Source organism: Mauremys reevesii, linkage group 9, assembly GCF_016161935.1.
Source record: "Mauremys reevesii isolate NIE-2019 linkage group 9, ASM1616193v1, whole genome shotgun sequence".
Taxonomy (NCBI): Eukaryota; Metazoa; Chordata; order Testudines; family Geoemydidae; genus Mauremys; species Mauremys reevesii.
In genome coordinates this window covers 92,922,435-92,943,215 of record NC_052631.1, presented here as the reverse complement: position 1 = coordinate 92,943,215, position 20,781 = coordinate 92,922,435, and the positions used below count along the sequence as shown (strand labels likewise).

General features: G+C 44.1%; 1 protein-coding gene across 3 annotated transcripts in view; it reads right to left on the bottom strand.

Annotated features, from left to right (window-relative positions):
• CD99L2 (CD99 molecule like 2) overlaps positions 1-20,781 on the bottom strand; it is an 81,485-nt gene that overhangs the window by 16,041 nt on the left and 44,663 nt on the right. Inside the window, exons 1-9 of one of the 3 annotated variants that reach the window (XM_039487281.1) lie at positions 20,121-20,186; positions 14,177-14,215; positions 11,342-11,585; positions 10,647-10,712; positions 8,962-9,000; positions 4,897-4,989; positions 3,842-3,925; positions 2,512-2,604; positions 1,221-1,262 (exon numbers count right to left, since the gene is read on the bottom strand). In XM_039487281.1, the coding sequence (XP_039343215.1) occupies positions 1,221-1,262; positions 2,512-2,604; positions 3,842-3,925; positions 4,897-4,989; positions 8,962-9,000; positions 10,647-10,712; positions 11,342-11,501 (577 nt within the window). In that variant the 5' untranslated portion in view covers positions 11,502-11,585; positions 14,177-14,215; positions 20,121-20,186. Of the gene's footprint in view, positions 1-1,220; positions 1,263-2,511; positions 2,605-3,841; positions 3,926-4,896; positions 4,990-8,961; positions 9,001-10,646; positions 10,713-11,341; positions 11,586-14,176; positions 14,216-20,120; positions 20,187-20,781 lie in introns of those variants that run through there. The other 2 variants (XM_039487282.1, XM_039487283.1) reach the window with 2 other exon arrangements.

The window sequence follows — 20,781 nt, the reverse complement described above, 5'->3', positions numbered from 1 at the left end:
CAGACAGAACTGGGACATGAACCCAGATCTCCCACACACCAGAGAAGTGCTCTAACCATTGGACTATGGAATATAAGGGTGGCACCACCCTTTTTTGTGAGAAGAGACTGACTGACCGATGCCTGTCTCCAAGAGAGGGTTCGTGGCTGTGAATCCAGTATTAGGCATTTAACTCTCTCTGGAGGGGCTGGGCTTAGGCCCCCATCCTCTCCTCGGCATTACCTTAGGCAGCTCCCCGTTCAGGATGCTGGCTTCTGTGAATTCTTTTGACAGGTGTCCAACTCTCCCTGTGCATTATGTGGGCAGTCTGAGCACTTAATTTGGGGTTGTGAATCTGGGTTCCTAAGGCCTTGTCTACACTACAAGGGAAATTCAATCTAAGCTACGCAATTTGAGTTACATGAATAGCGTAACTCAAATCGACATAGCTTAGATCTACTTACCGTGGGGTCCACACTACACAATGTCGATAGGAGACGCTCTCCCCTCAACTCCCCTTACTCGTCTCGATCCAGTGGAGTATAGGAATTGATGGGAGAGCAGTTGCAGTCGATTTAGCAGGTCTTCACTAGAACCGCTAAATTGACCGCCGATGCATCGATTGCTGCGCACCGATCCCCCGGTAAGTGTAGACAAGCCCTAAGTTAGGCACTGCAATGTTCAGTATTACAACACCAAAATCCCCCTTGTGAATCTAGTCCTGAAGGCTCCTGAAAAGTACAACATGGGAATTGGAAAACAGGTGGTTTCCTCAAAGAGTTAAGCATATTACTTGTATGCTACAAGCACATACTAAGCATTCAAATCAACTAAAATCCCATACTGAGAGCCCCACCACTCTCTTGCACTGAATAGATCTTGATAGAAAAGGGTATCTGGCCTCCCATCGTGGGATGCTACTGCATTTGGCTTTTTTTTTTAAAGTGTTACTGGAGTATCTCCAGCAGGATTGTGCATGAACACATTTCTAACACAAGTAGCTGAGATAAAATCACTGAGAAAATAAGTTTAATACATGCAAAATTGAAATGGAGAAATACAAAACAGTCCTGAATTAATAGGAAAAATAGTGTAAATATTCAAACCATTACATTCCCAATTTATTTTGCAGATAGAAGAAGAGTAACAGAAGTTTTCAGTGCTTAGTAAACCGGGTGCCAGAAAGCTGAGGTTCATAAAAGGAAAGAGGTACGGCTGGGAGCCAGTACAAGACTCCTTACCCTGTTTTCCACCTCTTGAAGGGTTATCTTTACCTTTCGAGCCTGGAACAGGATTCTCCATTCATTAACTGATCACAGAAAACAGCATTTATGGATTTAAGATTTGCAATAAGATTAAAAACAAAACTAACAAATTGAATGGAGGCCAAAATGTAAGTTGTACCAATGCTGATTAAGATGGGGTATAAATTACCATGAGAGGCTATTTTTTGATACTTGGTACTGACACACTGACTCTTTAGATTTTCCTCAACAAGTTTAATATATTTAAACAAACTTTGAAATCGAAGTACTTGCAAGCCACCTAGCTAATAAAATCTAATGTAATATCTGTTTACTAATTACACAAGTAGTTTATTCTATGCAAAGATTGTGCAAGTCTTTTCTAGATTGGTGCTCAAGGAACAATAACTGCAGACAAATGAGTTTCCACCTGTAATATTTTGGGAATGGAAAGAGGCCTCCCAACCCAGTTAAGTCCAGCCCATATTCTATATTGGGCTGGGAATTAGGACTGCTCTGGATTTCTGTGTCTTGGTAATGATGAAGAGTCACAAGAGCACGTATCATTCAGTCAATAATCTATCAGGTAGGGACAACACAGCAGACCTGCCAGTACCTCATGAGTCACAGGGCCAATAAGAAATAAAACAAGGGGACTAATACATAAATGTGTAAATAGCCAATGAGACGCTAGGCAAGGCCTTTAATACAAAATATATTATCTCCCTTTAATTAATTCTGCAATAAGATGTTCCCTCCTCATCCCTCTTTATGGGCTTGATCCATTGATTTCAGTGGAGAAAGCCCTGAATTTGCAGAGTCCTATTTGGCCTTCAGGTATGTGTGTGCCACTCTAAAGAGGGAGAGGGGGAGTCTGTATGCTCTATCCAAGGGAAGAGCTTGGCCTTTCATGTTTAAGAGAGAGACAGGGAAATGCCATAAATTTACATGAGAGGCTAATGCTCTGAAAAAGCCAATCTCCAGCCTTGCAGCTTTAAATCTCTCCACTTCCTCCACCTTTGTCATTTGCAGCAATTCTTTGCTTTAATGAAAGGATGCACTGAACAATGAAAACTACGTATCGACTTGATGGAGGGATGGGAAGGGCCCTTCATCTGATGTGAACCAGCACAAGCTCCACTGTAATAATCTGAAAGGGAGGCGCTGTCCCAGGGGGTCTATTCTGTTCGTTCCCACTGTGTTTTGCATTCCCCCGAGTCATAAGAAAAAGGATAGACGGCTTTACGCTGCAGGATCTAGCGCAGAGTAAGAAAGTTAATTTACGTACCTCCACCAGGTTTTACGTTTGGTTTCCCACCACCTTTCCCATCATTCTGATCATCTAGCGCATCCGATAAGTCAAAGTCCGCAGGATCCTTTGCTATAAAATACCATACTGGTTACTATCTTGGACCAAGCGTTCCAAGGTACCTCATTCAACGCTCCTTGATCTAATCCCTTAGTTCTGACAAAGGTTCTTAAGAAAGAAAATTCTCAACTCTGTCAGACAGTGTCAATGGGAAAGATGAAGTAACTGACTTTTTTTTTTTCTTCTCTAGTTTAAACATAATATCATGGGAGATATTTGCAATTCATTTGGTTTTGTGCTCTCATGCTGGTGTTGTGATAAATGTCATGTTCTTCTTGCAGAAATTGTCTTGCATAGTGGATCAAATGCCAGGAAATCATATAAATCAAGCAAGAGAGAAAAGGGCAGAACGAAATAGACAATTCTATGTGTTCAGAGTGTGGAAATAAGGCAGAGGGGAGGGGGGAATCTTAAAGGACAAGGAAGCATTTTCTGAGATGCACCTTTACTGACTGAAATAGTCAGTAGTGGGGAAAAACAAAAGGATAAAGGAAAACACATTGCTGTGTATCCTGAGAATTTAAGTTTAAACAGAACAGCCTCCTACTGTGTTTATTAAATGACTACTGCAGAAATGTAACCGAGCCAATTGAATTTTTTGATTCTTTCCCTGGTGGGAAAGTAAGGTTGCTCTCCCAAAGCAGAGCAAGACTTAAAATCACCAAAACTCTGCCCACAACACCTGGCAAAATGATTGGCTGTTAAACAGTGCTTGGTGTCATTAGGTTTCAGAGTCAACACCGCATTGAAACATGTGGGAGAAAGTCTCAGCGACAATAATCTAAAATCTTGGAGGTAAATTCACTGCTGGCATAACCAGGTACAACTCCACTGACGTCTCCATTGACTTCAGTGGGGCGCCTGAAACAGCACTTCACTGCTTTACGTCTGGAATGTTTTCTTCACGGCAGTCAGGGCTATACACAATTTGTTGGTTTTGTTTTTAAATGCAAAGTAAAACTCTTCCAAAGTAGCTGGTGCTACCAGAGAAGTGCTGTTTGAGCTACCAGCCAGGACCAGCTCAGTGTGTCCATGGGGCAAAGGTGGATACACCAGACCCCCTATTTTCTAAGACTACTGAGTGAACAAAATAAAAATAGGATGAAAATAAAAGGGGCAGGTGAGGCAGAAGGTGAGTGCTTGGAGAGGCTGTGGCTTCCACCACTTCTCCAGTTTGTGCACTGCTAGCTTCCCCTCTTTTGGAACTAGCTCTTGATGCCCCAGGTGCCACTCAAGAACTACCACTTACCTGGATTCTTTTTGGGTGGGGCTTTGGTGGTTTTTGGCTTCTTGGTTGTGGTGGTGTGGATCACATCCCATAAACTAAAATCATCTGAAGGAACAAGACCACAACAAAGTTACATTACAAAAGCTCACCAGGCAATAAGACGACACCCTACCAGGCCTTTGTAGCTCCAGCACATCAGACTAGGGGTGGCAGGTGGAGGGGTGTTAGTACAAGCCATGGGCCTGTGCTACAAAGCCAGGACCCTCCCAAAGCTCTAGTGCTCCAGGGTTTGCTCATCTGAGATTACCAAACACTCCTCCCTGCTATCTGTTCTGCGGAGCTACGTTCAAATACCCACATGCGCAGAACACACTGGTACATATATCTCTATTGGAACACATGCCACGATGGCTGTAATTGCTAAGGCCTGAGGACACTGCTGAGTATCACAAGACTGTTGTTGTTGCATACATCACTCCTTCCATGAATTCTAGGAAGGGGTAGGGGAGGATCCTTTTAAACTCCAGTTCTAGTTTGGCTCTTTAGCAATACTGTGCACTTTTGTCACACAGAGTATGATGATGATTATAGTACGTGAGCAACTGCCCAACTGCTGGGTGCTCCATCAGTAGAGATTAGATTCCAATGTGAGTAACATTCAGTGCTGGAATATCCATTATCTTCTGCCCAATGAGAAAGGAATACCACACTTGGTTAAAAAGATTTTCCAGTGGTTAATACCGTGCATTACTAAGTCTCTCTTTTAAAGGTGTTTTAATAGCCGGGAAGGACTCAGTCGTGGCCCCAAAGCACTATATGGACACTAAAACTAAGTCTCCGTCCCCCTTCTGGGTAGGGCTCTAATGCCAGAATTTTACAGATTAAGTGATAACACAATAAGTGTTTGTGCGAGCCAGGTCTCCTGGCTCTGAGTCCTGTGCTCAAAACACTAGGCAATGCTTCTCATGGTTACACTGACAAGCAGTTTCCTTCATTCACTCCCCAGAGAGGAATCTTGGGCAGTGGGGATGGTATGTATGCATTCCTACACAGTGCCTCAGGGAATGCGGTATTACCTGGCTTCTTTGGATAGGGTTTAGTGGTTGCCTTTCCTGGTTTTGTTGTAGTCTCTGGCGGGGTGTCAAAGTAGTCAGATAAATCGAAGTCCCCTATTTTTAAAGGGAAAAAACAAATCTCACCATTGTGTAAACAGCATGATTCTGTCAGCATGACTCTGCTGTTGAAAAGCTTTCTGTGACTGCACTAGGCAGGCGATGCATATCATTCAACGTCACCGTGAAGAGCCTGCACTGTGCAGGTTTATTATCTGCAGAACCTTATCAATGGCCCTGAGCCCACATGTGGCCCACTCCTGTGGCCAACCTCCCAGTTGCTCTGCAGCCTTAATTCTCTTTCTTAAAGGCAGCATTAGAACATTTACCTGGAGTGCCTGCTGGGAAACATGGGCTCATGGCTGCCTTGTCATTTCTCCCACAGAGAAATTGTACATAGAGATCAGTGCGACTTAATCAGTAAGATACAACGATTCACAATAGGTCAGCTGAGAAAAGGTGTCTGTATACCCCAGGTTTCAGAGTAGCAGCCGTGTTAGTCTGTACCCCAGAGCTCTCTTGTCAGAATACAATCCCACTGCAAAACTTTCAGATTAAACTGACTACAACCTAATCTCCTAGATCTGGATCTATCGTGTCCTAGACCCATTGTACTGCAGTGTGGGGGAGGGTTCTCCCCTTCCTCCCACTGATGGTCTCTTATAATGGACGCAAAATGCTGTGAGAAGTGTTAAGGAAAATGCTTGCAGTTGTCAAGGCAATACTGGAAATGCAATAGAAAGAATAACTTAATTGCATGCTTTCCCAGAAAAAGGTTTTCTTTAGAACAGAGCATCTTGCTCATTACAGCCAGAAATGTGGTGTGTGTTGTTCCCCCTGCCTCGAATCACAGAGGTGTCCTCTACACATAGGGTTGAGCAAGTTACGTGTTATCAAATTGGAGTGAGGACAGAAAGGGATTTCAGAATCTAATCAACTAGAGAAAGCTCAGAGCACAGGACAAGCCAGAGAATGGAAATGGCACTTTAAAGGGAGGGCTGCCCAAGAACACGCAGTGCCTTGGCACATCTGCCAGGTTGTGTTGTGAGGGAACCTCTGAAGGGCAGAGCTCACTAAGGGGAATTAGTTGTAAATGCCCATCTAGCTTCTTGAACAGTGCTACAAACCTTGGCTGTGTGAGCGATTTCGCAGCAGGAAAAGTATGTGGAAGCTAGACACGGAAACTGGAGAGAATCAGGTCAGAACAAGAAATGTTCTGGGGCAAAGGAGACGAGTTCAAATTCTCAACGAGGCACCTTGAATCAAATGACTTCTCTCACCGGGGACTGAATCCAGAGCAGGCACCCCGTGTCCACATGTTAAAGGCATGTTGAGATATACAGCAGGCTAAATCCTAGTGTTCATAGTTCTTATCTACAGTACAATTGCTATTTACAGAAGTGCACTGTATGGGAAAGCCAGATGTGAACTGTCAGCTGAATGCTAGAGCCAGTCTGCTGAGCGCAAATCCTACCATGCAACTAGCAGTTCCCTGCCACATAAAGCTAGCAGAATGCTCCTTACTATCAACCCTGCACCTGCATCTACTGACCAAAATCACATGGATTTATTGGGTCAATTCCTAGCCACATTGAAATTAATAGGAGCTTTGCCATTGACTTCAATGGGGCCAGGATTTCACACCATGCTGTCTTTTTCTAATGTGGAAACCCTGCTGACTTTGAAAAATGGAACATGGTGGGACAATTCTGGATCATGCATGTATTTATTATGCAAACAAGTACTGGTGCTGGATCATAGGCAGGGATCAGTGATAACTATCTACCTAGGTTCTTGTAAGGTGCCTTATCTCTGTGGTATCTGATCTGGATATGGTGAGCTTCTGAACCTTCTCCTCCCATTTCTCATTAATACTCGCCTTGTTCTCCCTGCCTATATCTGTTTGCTCACTAACAGTTAAATGCAGCTGAATTGTTCCCCTCTGCGCAGTGGTTGGCTTTTGTTGGGTACTAGCTAGCTTATGGTGTAGTTCTCTTCTGGCTTTTTGTTCCTCCTTTATTTTGAATAGAGGAGAATGAAACTGAGCAGGAGCAATGAGCCCTTCTGGCTTTCTGATCCTCCACAGGTTCTGTGCTAGCCTTGACCCCGATATATCTTAGACCAGCCTCAGAGCTATGGCTGCAGGAAGTCTGTATGGGCTTCTAAGGCTTGCCAGAGCTCAGGTCACACCCCAACATACCCTCTCCAGTGGGGGACACAGGAGCCAGCTATGCTAGTTCCTGCACTTTCCCGGGATTCCTGGGGGAACCCCTAGATGGCCAGTTATGCTAGCTTTCCCACTCCTTTGCACCACCAGAATGGAGGGAAGAATCTGGCTCACGATTTTTCATTCCAATAGTTTTGATGTCCCTTGTTACAAAGTTTAATCTCTTTATTCTGCTGGAGTTGTTCTTGAAGTTCTTGAAATATAGTTGATACTCAGCAGATGTTACGTGATGCTGTTTCCACCGGGGTCTTCCTGGCACCCCAAATGAAAGCCATATTGGCCAAAGGGTTAGGTTGGGTTTGCTTTGGCTAGTGAGTGTGTTCGTTCCTGGAGCTCTCTCGCTTGCTGCAGTTTATTTCAAGATGAAGGGCTGAGCTGCTACTCAGCTGACCCGTCTACATTTCAGCTGACATTTGGGTGGAATTGAGCTGGAGAAATTGCAGATGGTAAAACTTTTACCAAGCAAATTTCCTCAAATGGGTCCTGAGCAGACATGCAAATGTGCCTGTATCTAATCAGCAAGGGCATTTGAGAAGCACAGAGTGGGGGAAGTGTCTCCCCACAGCTAGTTAGAACTGCACTGTTTCAACAGAGATTTCCTGTGTCAGGGATGATAAGAAACACGAAGGAGAAAAATGAAACCGAGAATAGTTTGTTGTGTTTACACACGGAAGGAAAGCAAGGGGCTACCATTCTTTGAGCAGGAAACATGTGAGGCAGTAGGGCATTATTACTGGGGAAACTAAGGCACAAAACCGTTAAGACACTTGCCCTAGGTCACAAAGGAATCGGCAGAAGGGCTGGGAACTGAACCTAGATTTCCTGAGTCCCGACCCAGGGCCTTGCCCACACGTCCATCCTGCACTACAGAAGCAGATTTAAAAAAAGTTTGGAACAGTTTTGAAAAATGGCATCTATTGCACTGTACATTGCAAGCTCTTTGGGCAGGGACTGTGTATGTTCTGTGTTTGTGCAGCACCATGCACTGTGGGGTCCTGGGCCGGAGATAATATATCAGTGTCCTGCTAGCACAGCTCTTCTAAACCCTTTGTAATTCTAGTCTTGATGCTTGTGTGTTAATGTAACAAGTCACTGAAGCCACCGAATGTGGCAGTTCCTGTCATGTGCACAAGGCTTGGGGCACTTCTCTTGTAGCTGCACAGTTCCTGTGGTAACTGCACCTCTGAGCCTTCCTGGCTTGCTTGAGGGGGACTCAGATCTCAGACTTCTAGCCTGAGACAGGAACAAGTCTGACTCTCTCCCTCCAGACTGAGGATTTCTGCTGCAATTTCCTCCTGCTGCTCCCTCTGATCATCTTAGCAAGTCTGAACTTAGTGCAGCACCTACAGTCCTGTTCTCCCGCAGAGGCTAGAAGCGGGTGCCCAGCAACCACTCAGCCTTCATAAAACAAAGGACTTATTTAGAATCAACAGCAATACAGAGAAAACATACCTTAAAAACAAACAGCTTATTCACATGGCTTACCAGATGACCCCCATCTTCCATCTGGAGCCCCTGTCAGATCCTGGTTTGACCCTCCTCTATGTAAGACTGGCCACCTCCTACCACACACAGTTCTTTGCTTGCTAGGCCCCTTGAACCCACTCAAGTATATGCAATTTCACCCAGAGAGTGGTACAAGGTAAAGGGAAACTGAGTCACGTATTCTTTCGTAAAAAAAAAAAAATCTGATGTTTGCCAGTTCTCCACAGCAGCGAATTAACCCATTGCTTAAAATGAATGTTTTCAAGACGAACAACCCATTATTTTGTTTGAATGATAAATGAATAAGGACACCTTACCTGTTCCACCCACTGGTTTTTTGGGCAACTTGGGAGTAGCTGTGATTTAAAAGAAAGAGGGGGAAAAAAAACTTAGTTACTAGTGTCACCTGGAAATTTATCAACTGTGACTTAGAAATTAACTACAAGGGCTTATTCATCACAGGATCCTTACACCCCATATGTGATGTGGAAGATTACAGGATGCTTAGACTACATGCTTTTCAACATTAATTAAATCATGGTATGAACTGAAAACCATTGTATTACCTCTCTTTTATACTTCATTTGCAGACCTCTCTCAAGCCCTGATCCTGAAAAAATTCATGCAGGTGCTTAACTCTAAGCATGTGTGTAATCCCACTGAAATCAACTGGACTATGTACAGTTAAGCACCTGTGCAAAATCAGACACAAAATTGCTGCTCACACCAATGACGGCATTACACACGCAGAGTCAAATTCTGCCCTCAATTACCATAATGCATGCTGCTGCCCAGTGTAGCACAGAGCAGAATTTGATCCCCTGTCAAACTATGTACTTCAAACAGAGACTAGGCAAATCAACTGCTAATACAACAGGACTTCTCCAGTGCATAAAGCAAATAAGACATCTGTGGATGTGGAGATGCCATAAACTTTTATTCCCGCCTGCTTGGTCTCCCAGATCAGTGACAGTAAAAGATCTAAGTGCCCCACACCCCGCCAGGTAACAGAGAGTGATGTTTTACAGCAAGAAATTATCTTGCATTGATTTCTGGTCAATGAGAGCTTTCTAGTAACAGGAAAACGTTGCAACTCCTGATACGGTCAATATTGTACGAGGCCAAAGTCTGTTTTGTTTTAAATACTGTAAACGACTGATGTTTGCTAGTAATGGGCTGTATCACCATGTGAGTATGAATAAAATATGAACAAAAGTTGTGGCTGCCCTGTTCCTGTTAGTTCTGCTTGTGTCTCCGAATATCGGGACACCTTTAAGCTGGTGATTTTTCCAATGGTGCGTTGTGATTAGGGCTGAAGATTGCCATGGCATTTTTATCAAGGAGCAGCCACAGTAAATTGAGTAAAGGTCAAGCGTTATGGGCGAAATGGTGTGTAAAGTAATGGGAGTGCCATTTAAAGTGGGGCAGGCATGCAGGGTGGGGGTGTTAGCTCCTGTTTCTGGGGATGGGATGGTCTTAGAGGAGGGGGATGGGAAACTGGGTCCTGCCCCCAGGGATGGGTTGCCCAGCAAGCCCACCTCAGCAACACCCTGAAAAGCTGGCTCCTGTCCCACAGGGCTAAGTCTGGCTCCCCGCTCCAGGAATTGTGAGGTCGTGGTGTCACCCAGGTTTGGACTGGCCACCCCTCTGTCATGGCATGCGGGATATGGGAAGGGGGAGCCAGCCGCCAGGCCATATTTAAGTGAGTGGTGGTGTGACCTGGCATATGGGCTCTCAGCAACACTCACTCAAATTCGGCCTGGCCACCCCTCCACCCTAATGACCGAAGGGCAGCTAGGCCAAACCTGAGTGGTGCTGTGACCACGTGTGCCAGGTCATTGTGCCCAGAGCAGGAAGCTGGCCCAGCCCTGTAGTGCAGGATCTGCAGCTGGGTTTATTAAATCATGGACACACCAGTCTTGGACAAAAAGAAGAATCATAGTATCTGACATTTTGACCACCGCCCAGCTCATAGTGATTTTCCTGTCAAAACGTTACTTACGTCGCTTGGTGGGATGGTCATCCAGTGCATCTGACAAACTGAAATCGTCCAAACCATCCCCATATCCTACAGACAAAGAAGTGGCATTGGTTTTACTCGTTACGCCATCAAGCAGTACAGAGCCATTTGACATCCGACCCATCTATTTTTCCCCTTCAGAATCTCCTAGCTGCATTTCCAAGGAGAGCTCTCATCTGCCCCTACCTACTTCTGTCATCACAGAACTTCCATTCCCACCTCTCATCTGGCATCTATGGACTGAGGATGGCTACCCTTTGTTCCTCAAGGGGTCGGCTGCCCTGGTGGTGCCTTGGAGGTTCCCCCACTGGGGAATTATAGGAAGTAACTCCCTGGTCAGATAGGCCTGGCTCCTCGCAAAGCTGCTTTTTAACCATGCAGTGCTTTTAGCCACTGAGGGACCCCAAACTTTCGGCAAGTGAGAATCTTCAACCCTCCCCAGAGCCAAATTCCTTTCTATGCCCTACCTCCCTGTAGGTCAGGGACTCCAGACCCCATGGCATCACCTCCAGCTCTCTGTCGGGGAGAAGGCAGAACCTGACCTTGTGCCCCACTGGGTTTGCCTTTAGTTTCCAAACTGCAGAGACTAGGTGAGTGGCGATTCCTCTCCCACTCTGTTCAGTCATTCACATTCTCACAGCCCGTCAGGGGGTTATAGACGGGAGAAAATAACTCGCCTCCCCCCTTCCTGACTGTAGTCACTTCTGCAATCTCCCAAGCAGCTGTTGTGCGCTTCACTTGCGTGCTTCCCATCCCGGAGTTGGTATCATCGCATTGGCAGTGCTCCTTAGCTGCCTCAGTTTCCCTTCTTGCAGCTGGGGATTCAGTCATAACCATGCTCTGTGCTGCCTCAACTTCCTTGGTGTGGGCGGGCAGAGGGCTAGCCTCTCTCCCCAGCCTGGGGGACAGGAGTCAGGCAGTCTAGAATCATAGACTTTAAGGTCAGAAGGGACCATTATGATCATCTAGTCTGACCTCCCACACAACACAGGCCACAGAATCTCACCCACCCACTCCAGTGGCTCAGACGCAGGTTTGATACAGAAGTCCTCAAATCATGGTTTAAAGACTTCAAGGTACAGAGAATCTTCCAGCAAGTGACCTGTGCCCCTTGCTGCAGAGGCGAAAAAACCCTAGGGCTTCTGCCAATCTGCCCTGGAGGAAAATTCCTTTCCAACCCCAAATATGGCGATCAGCTAAACCCTGAGTATGTGGGCAAGACTCACCAGCCAGACACCCAGGAAAGAATTCTCTGTAGTAACTCAGATCCCAACCCATCTAACATCCCATCACAGGCCATTGGGCATATTTACCGCTAGTCATCAAAGACGAATTAATTGCCAAAATTAGGCTATGCCATTATACCAACCCCTCTATAAGCTTATCAAGCTTAGTCTTGAAGCCAGATATGTCTTTTGCCCCCACTACTCCCCTTGGAAGGCTGTTCCAGAACTTCACTCCTCTGATGGTTAGAAACCTTCATCTAATTTCAAGTCTAAACTTCCTGATAGCCAGTTTATATCCATTTGTTCTTGTGTCCACATTGGTACTGAGCTTAAATAATTCCTCTCCCTCCCTAAATGCATGACCTTGCACTTTTCACTATTAAATTTCATCCTATTACTATTACTCCAGTTTACAAGGTCATCCAGATCTTCCTGTATTATATCCTGGTCTTTCTCTGTATTGGTAATACCTTCCAGCTTTGTGTCATCTGCAAACTTTATTGGCACATTCCCACTTTTTGTGCCAAAGTCAGTAATAAAAAGATTAAATAAGATAGGGATCAGTTTTGGGACCAGAGGAACTTCACTAGTAACCTCCTCCAGCCTGACAATTCACCTTTCAGTATGACCAGTTGTAGTCTCCCCTTTAACCAGTTCCTTATCCACCTTTCAATTTTGATATTAATCCCCATCTTTTCCAATTTAGCTAATAATTCCCCATGTGGAACTGCATCAAATGCCTTACCGAAATCGAGGTAAATTAGATCCACTGCATTTCCTTTGTCTAAAAAATCTGTTATCTTCTCAAAGGAGGAGATCAGGTTGGTTTGGCATGATCTACCTTTTGTAAACCATGTTGTATTTTGACCCAACTGCCATTGACCTCAATGTCCTTGACTACTTTTTCCTTAAATTTTTTTTTCCAAGACCTTGCATACTACAGATGTCAAACTGACAGGCCTGTAGTTGCCCAGATCACCTTTTTTTCCCTTTCTTAAAGATGGGAACTATGTTAGCAATTCTCCAGTCATACAGTACAACCCCTGAGTTTACAGATTCATTAAAAATTCTAGCTAATGGGCTTGCAATTTCATGTGCCAGTTCTTTTAATATTCTTGGATGAAGATTATCTGGGGCCCCTGATTTCGTCCCATTAAGCTGTTCAAGTTTGGCTTCTACCTCAGATGTGGTAATATCTACCTCCATATCCTCATTCCTATTTGTCATTCTACCATTATCCCTAAGCTCATCATTAGCCTCATTAAAGACTGAGGCAAAGATTTGTTTAGATATTGGGCCATGCCTAGGTTATCCTTAACCTCCACTCCATCCTCAGTGTTTAGCAGTCCTACTTCTTCTTCCTTTGTTTTCTTCTTATTTCTATGGCTATAGAATCTTTTACTATTGGTTTTAATTCCCTTTGCAAGGTCCAACTCTACATGGCTTTTGGCCTTTCTAACTTTATCCCTACATGTTCTGACCTCAATAAGGTAGCTTTGCTTGCTGATCACTCCCATCTTCCACTCCTTGTAGGCTTTTTGCTTTTTCTTAATCACCTCTCTGAGATGCTTGCTTATCCAGCTTGGTCTACAACTCCTGCCTATGAATTTTTTCCCATTTCTTGGGATGCAGGCTTCTGATAGTTTCTGCAACTTTGACTTGAAGCTTCCTCCACCTTTAGATCCCCAAGTTCTTCAGTCCAATCCACTTCCCTAACTAATTTCCTTAATTCTTTAAAGTTAGCCCTTTTGAAATCAAAAACCCTAGTCACAGATCTATTTTTGTTTATCCTTCCATTTAGTTTAAACTGAATTAGCTCATGATCGCTCGAACCAAGGTTGTCCCCTACAACAATTTCTTCTATGAGGTCCTCACTAATCACCAAAACCAAATCTAAAATGGCATCCCCTCTTGTTGGTTCAGCAACTATTTGGTTCATGCTGCAATTCACACCCTTCTGCACACCTGTTTAACTGTCTACAGATTTGCATTAATTACTTTATAGTAATTTTAGTTTTTGATCATTCATGCTTTAGGTGACTTTCCCACCTTAACTCTACTGATTGCCTTGTTTCAAGAAAGAAATTAATGCCTTCATTCCCGGGATAGGTGGGTGGATGCCCATGTACCAGTATGGGCTATGGAAAAGTGAGTGACATTCTTTCATAACAATAAACCAGAAGTTTCCCAGTTCTTCACAGTAAGAGAATAACTCATTACTCACCATAAATGTTTTCAAGAGAAACAACCCATTACTCTGAATGATAAATCAATAAGGATCTTTACCTGTTCCACTCGCTGGCTTTTTGGGCAACTTGGGAGTAGCTGTGATTTAAAAGAAAGAGGAAAAAAACCCGTAGTTACTAGTGTCACCTGGAAATTTGTCAACTATGACTTAAAAATAAACTACAAGGGCTTATTCATCACAGAATGCTTATACCCCATATGTGTAGAAGATTACAGGATGCTTAAACCACATGCTTTTCAACATCAATTAAATCATGGTATGAACTGAAAACCAATGTATTAGCTCTCTTTTATACTTTATTTGCAGACCTCACGCAGGCCCTGATCCTGCAAAAGTTCATGCAGGTGCTTAACTTTAAGCACATGCATAATCCCACTGAAATCAACTGGAGTATGTACAGTTAAGTACCTGTGAAAGATCGGGCCTATGTGCTGCTCACACCAATGACGGCATTGCACACACAGAGTCAAATTCTGCCCTTAATTACCATAATGCATGCTGCTGTCCAGTGTAGCAGGGAGCAGAATTTGACTCCCTGTCAAACTATGTACTTCAAACAGACTCAGCAAACCAACTGCTAACACAACAGGACTCGTCCAGCACATAAAGCAAATAATCATCCTGAGAACATGGAGGGGCCGTACGTTTTATTCTCACCTGCTTGGGTCTCTCAAATCAATGACATTAGAAGATCTACAGCGCACCATACTGCATCAAGTAACAGATGGGTTTAAGAGAAGAATTTATCTTACATTGATTTCTGGTCAATGAAAGATCTGGTCAATGAAAATATCACAACTCCTGATACTATTGTATCAAGGAGTGAAAGTGGGCGGGGGGTTGATGGGGCGGGGGTTAATAATGCAAGCCACTGATTATATCTGTTAGAAGTAATGGGCCATGTTACCTTCAGCATAAATAAAATAGGAACAGGGTAGCCACACCTTTTGTTCATATTAATTTCTGCCTGTCTCTCTGAATATTAGAATGCCTCTCATCTGGCAATATTTCCAATGGTGTGTCATGATTTAAATCAGCTAGCCTCCTTCAGGTGCTTGCTTTCTGCTGCGTGATCTGTTCAAGTCCAAGGATGCAGTTTAAGATATGTCTCGATTTGATAGCCCTGGGACTTTGGGATGCTTGCTCCCTTGTACCAGAACCACAGCACTCCAGGTCAGAGCGTTTAGTCTGTAGTAGTGTTCTCCCGCAGCAGGTGTGTATAGGTCATTGTAATTCTACAGGGATAGAAAAATCACACAGGGGAGAGGTCCAGGGCTTGCTACGTCCTTAATCAGTATGTGCTAAGACTCTGCAGTGGTCACTGGTCTAATATCTCATTATCCATCATCTTTCTAGTGGGATGAAGTATTCATTTCTAGCCCTGGCAGATTACAAGGTATCTGATCTGAAAATCGCCCCATTCAGATTATGTGCATTTTTCCTTCCCCGTGTGAATTCCAGTACAAGAAAGCAGAAGCTAAAATAAGCCCTGCTAGAGCCTGAAATCTGTGCTTATGCTGTAAAGCAAGGGATTTCAAATCTTTTCATAGCTTGAATCACATCTTTAATGGGCTGTCACCAGGGCACATCACGTCCCATTCACAACCCATGGACCCACCTCCCTTTCAATTCTCAGAATGTAACACCTGCCCTCCTCTTCTCAGGGCTTGTCTATATTCAAAACACTACAGTGGCACATCTGTGCTGCTGGAGTGCTTCAGGGTAGACCCTACCTATGCCAACGGGATGGATTCTCTTGTTAGAGTAGGTAATCCACCTCCACAAAAGGCAGTAGCTAGGTCGATATAAGAATTCTTCTGTTGATCTACAAGAGGACTTAGGGTGGCTTGCTGTGCTTCTCAGGGATGTGGATTTTTGACATCCCTGAGAACGTAGTTAACCCAGACCAGGCTCAGTCACAATGACAACTTGAGCGATTGTTCAGGTGGCACAGTGATAACAGGGAGATATTTGATGTATTTTCAGCTGACTTCAGTGTGACATTCTACTGGAAACGAGCAGAAGCAGCACCATGTGAGCAGTTAGCTGTCTCTGAATCATCAATGTGTGGTCTGTGGATCAGCAGTGGTCTAAGGACTACAGTGTGGGGAACCACTGCTTTAAAGCACGTGTGTGTGATGGGAAGCAACATATTAATAGGAATGCCATGGTTTTGTAGTAGTCTTGTATCTGACAACTTGCCTGGCTTGGACTAGTACAGATGTTTTCAGGACTGGGGGATTTCTTCAAGTGCTCCATCTGGAACACTGATCAGAAAGGGGGAAAAATTGACCCCTGAATTCTGAATATCTTGATGGGTTTCAAAGAGCCCTCTGGTAAAAGTAGAGCAGTCTTTTCCTCTATAGGCCAGATCCTCTGCTGGTGTATATCTGTGTAGCTCCATTTATTTCAGAGAAGCAAACTATTCACACCAGCTGAGGACTTGGTCTACAGTTTCTGCACACAATGGGACACATTCTTGTATATTCAGGCAGTTTCCTACTGAGATCAGTGGAAGCCACACAAATCCATTCCAGGATAGAATGTGGCTCATCACTGGTTGTGTTCACAGGGCTGTACAATAATCTACGCTGGTTAAGGTATTAGATAGGGACTTATTTTCTTGACGTGTCCATAAATGCACAGAGAAGAAAGGCCAAGTCCTAGTAGCAGACAGGATCAGGAACCCAACAGCCTTTCATGCTGTGATTGATTCCTTGCATTTATTTATCAGGGGAAAGACTATGGTCCAGAGTCTGGTCTGGGTAAATCAGAAGTCCTTCTACTGAATACCACAGAGTTGTACTGGGGCAAAACTGACCAGAATCTGCGTAACTGTCTATTCTGTGTAAAATAGTATCTAAGGACTAGCACTGTCAAACGGCTGTGCTCCTGCAATAATAGTGTCACCTAGCCATGAAAGATATTAAGCCATACCTTGACATAAAATAATAAATGAGTTTTCTTTGCCTTCTCAAGTACCAGATAAGATCGCCCTCTTAGAAGTAATCTGCTCTAAATGATGAGCTACAACAAAAATAACTAAAACAGGTTATTTTCCCTAGATGCTGTTTAGCAATGGTACTAATGGTTCACTGGCTTTTTAAAGGGATTTGGAATCCCAAGAAAAACTTAATCTACAGGAGAAGGAAGTTTTGCCTGTTCAGATTTTTTTTTCAGTGTAGAAAAGATCTATGGCATGAAACTACATCAAGAATATTATACTGCTAAACTAGTAAAAGTACTTTGAATGCAGCCCAATTGGAGTGCTCTGTAGAGATGGTATCAATAGGGTAAGAACTTGTCATTGGATAGTGCTATCCCAATGCTGCATAAGCTTGAGTGAAAGTGGTGCTTTTTTGGTGACTAATTTTGTATTGATTTTAATAAAGAAACATACAATGAAAAGTACAAAAAAGTAAATGACTTACAGCTTATATATGTTTCCTGTGGCACATGCAGTATTTGGATACCCAACAGAATTAGGCAATTTTACAACTTGTCAAAGACCAAACAACACAAAACCAGACAATATCACACAGACATAACATGTTAGGGTGAGGTCACAGTAATAGAGTAGGAGAAGACATGGATGAATAGCGAGGGAAAGAGATGGGGGAAGAAGGAGGGGGGAAGAGGCAAAGGAGTTAGGTGGAATGAAGGCCTCTCATGCTTTGAGCCATCTCACTTTTTTTTTTAATCCAGATGTATCTAGAAATGGGGTCCACATTTCTTTGACTTCATATAATTGCTCTATACAGCAATCAGCTATTCTTTCTTTAGCTGCTAATTAAGATAAGTCTGAATACCACTGCTCTATTCTGGGTATCTCTACTATTCCACTTTTGTAATATCATGCAGTTGATTATTTATTTCAAATAATGAGACCTGGATCCTGTGACAATGTTGTAGAAAGAGTTGATTTTCATTATACCCAATGAGCACTACCCTCCTCTACAGCAGCGGTCGCCAAACTGTGGGGTGTGCCTCCCTAGCATGGGGGTGTGGTGGGCCCAGGCCGGTCCCCACAAGAGGTGGAGAGGGAGCACCATCCAGCCTTGTTCCAGCCCCGCCCGGCCCCACAACTCCGCTCCCACCCCCAGCCTCGGCCCCTGGCCATGGTTCCATTCCCGGCCCTAGCCCCAGCCTCAGCCCCCTTACTGCTGCATCCCCCCGGCATCCCTGGTTCATGGGGGGTATAATCGAGGTGGGGGTGGGAGGGCACGACCCTGAAAAGTTTGGGGACCACGGCTCTAGAGATTGCCTGGTGAACAGTGATGCAATTAAATGACTCTATTGGCAGGACACTCCTTTACACAAAGCATCATGATATGGGACATGCCAATGCTACTGAGCCAGTCATGTCAGATTGTTTCATCCCAACTGACTTTGGAGGAAGAGGTCATATTTTTATTTGGAATCCTTACAGTGGAAGATAATTTGTGCTTTGTGCAATTCACTGTGAGATAAGTCTATCTGAATTATCTGGGCAGAATTCAGGAGGTTGCACAGGGGGTTAGGAATAATCAGCCAGGTGCAGAGGAAAGTGTGAGGCTGAAGGTGGTATGAATATGTCTGAACACCGCTACTCTGTGCACAAGCACAGTCGGAAAGGAGAACAGCATATCATGTGTGCGCAAAACGCTTCTTCCAGCCATTCATAAATTCTCTACAAGAAATGCAGCCACATAAGGTTCATGGGTGAAAAACTGACCAGAATTTGTCCGCAGGCCTATTCTGTGTAAGAGAGTATATGAGGACTGGCTGTGTCAAACAGCTGGGCTCCTGAAATGTCACCTAGCCATGATAAATATTAAACCATTACGTCATTTATAAATTCTTTATTACACATGTGGCCACTTACTGTTAAAGGGAAAATCATGGGGCCATGGCAGAAAGGGGGCAGGTTAGCAGCTTCCCACTGCATATGCCAGCTTCAGGAGGGGACTGACCATCCTTAAAGCCGACCAGGTGTGCAAAGAAGGAAGAGGGCATCTGCACCTGCTGCACATCTGGGTGGTGCAGAACTAGTTGGCTAGCTACCCTCTCCAAAACACTTGGCTGTGCCCCCTAACCCGTCTTCTCCCCCCGGTCCCAGGACAGCTGTGTACCTTTAATGGGGCTGCAGGAACCCATGTGGCACTCATGGAGGGGACAGGTGAGGGGAGGGGTCTCTGTAGTGCTTTGGAGATAAGTGGGAGGATCTCCTAATCCCTGGTTGTTTTGGAAAGGGATTAACTAGGATCTTGATTTGTGGTTGCAAATTGGGCATTTAGCCATTGAAATGCTCCTGGAATCAATTGTGGAAACAAAACAATACAGGCAAGAGGGAGAGTCTTGTGAAAGTCTAAGCCACAGGGTATGTCTACACACCAATTAAAAATCTGCAGCTGGCCCATGGGGGCTCTGGCTCGTAGGACTGTCTAATTGCAGTGTAGACATTCAGGCTCAGGCTGCAGCCAGGTCTTGAACATCTACACTGCAAATAAACAGGTCTGTGACCATGAGCCCAAGTCAGCTGGCCTGGGCCAGCTGCAGGTGTCTAATTGCAGTGTACACATACCCATGGAGGGCAAGCAGGGAATGGAGGAAGGTAAGTCAGAACATCACAATCTCAGAAATAGTGCTCACACCTGCTGGAAGAGAAAAGCATTACACAATGCATTCCAGGCAAGCCTGGGAATGAATGAATGACAACACAAGTAATTAGGTACACAAAAGCATGTGTTCAACACTAACAGGCTGTCAGAATGCTAAATCAATGTGACTTGCTAACCAGCATCACAACACAAAGGAACACTAGGTTAGAAACAAATTTTGCAGAAGGAATATTTATTTTAGCTGTCGACAATTAAGGAAACTGGATCTGACCAGGAAAAGAGGACTGGGTCATGTAAGCCCCTCACCTTTAACCTGTGATTAATCCACATAGGTAGTTACACACACAATCGCTATTTGCTTTTTCTTGTAAACTGTACTTACGTCGCTTGGTTGGATGGTCATCAAGTGCATCCGCTAAACTGAAGTCGTCAAAATCATCACCATATCCTAAAGATAAAGAATTGGCATTGGCTTTACTCATTACTCACTACTCACTGACAATGTAAAACAACTTTCAATACAGCATGGCTGAACTTGTACGCTTAAACTGCTTTAGTTTTAGAGATTTTTAAATCTAACCCATTACCAACATTGAAGAAGGCATCAGCCTTCTCAGAATTCTGTGACTGTTAAATTGCAGAGCAGTCATCTCTGGATTTTCCATTTGTCTGCTCTAATGGATTTGGTATAAATACACATGCTACACTTAAATTTGTCAAGTGGAGCCTACTAATTCATCTCTCTAGCTGCCACTCATCCTTGGATGTATTCACGATTATATGTTTGCTAAACACCATAAAAATATTGGAGTGGCTTAGATAATGTTTGTGAAAAACACACGTTCTCTCCACTCCGCTCCTAAAGGTACACTCAAATAGCAAAGATTTTTATACACCTCTACCTCGATATAACGCTGTCCTCGGGAGCCAAAAAATCTTACCGGGTTATAGGTGACACCCCTCCCCCCAGCACCGCTTCACTGTGTTATATCCAAATTTGTGTTATATCAGGACGCGTTATATCGAGGTAGAGGCGTATTAAA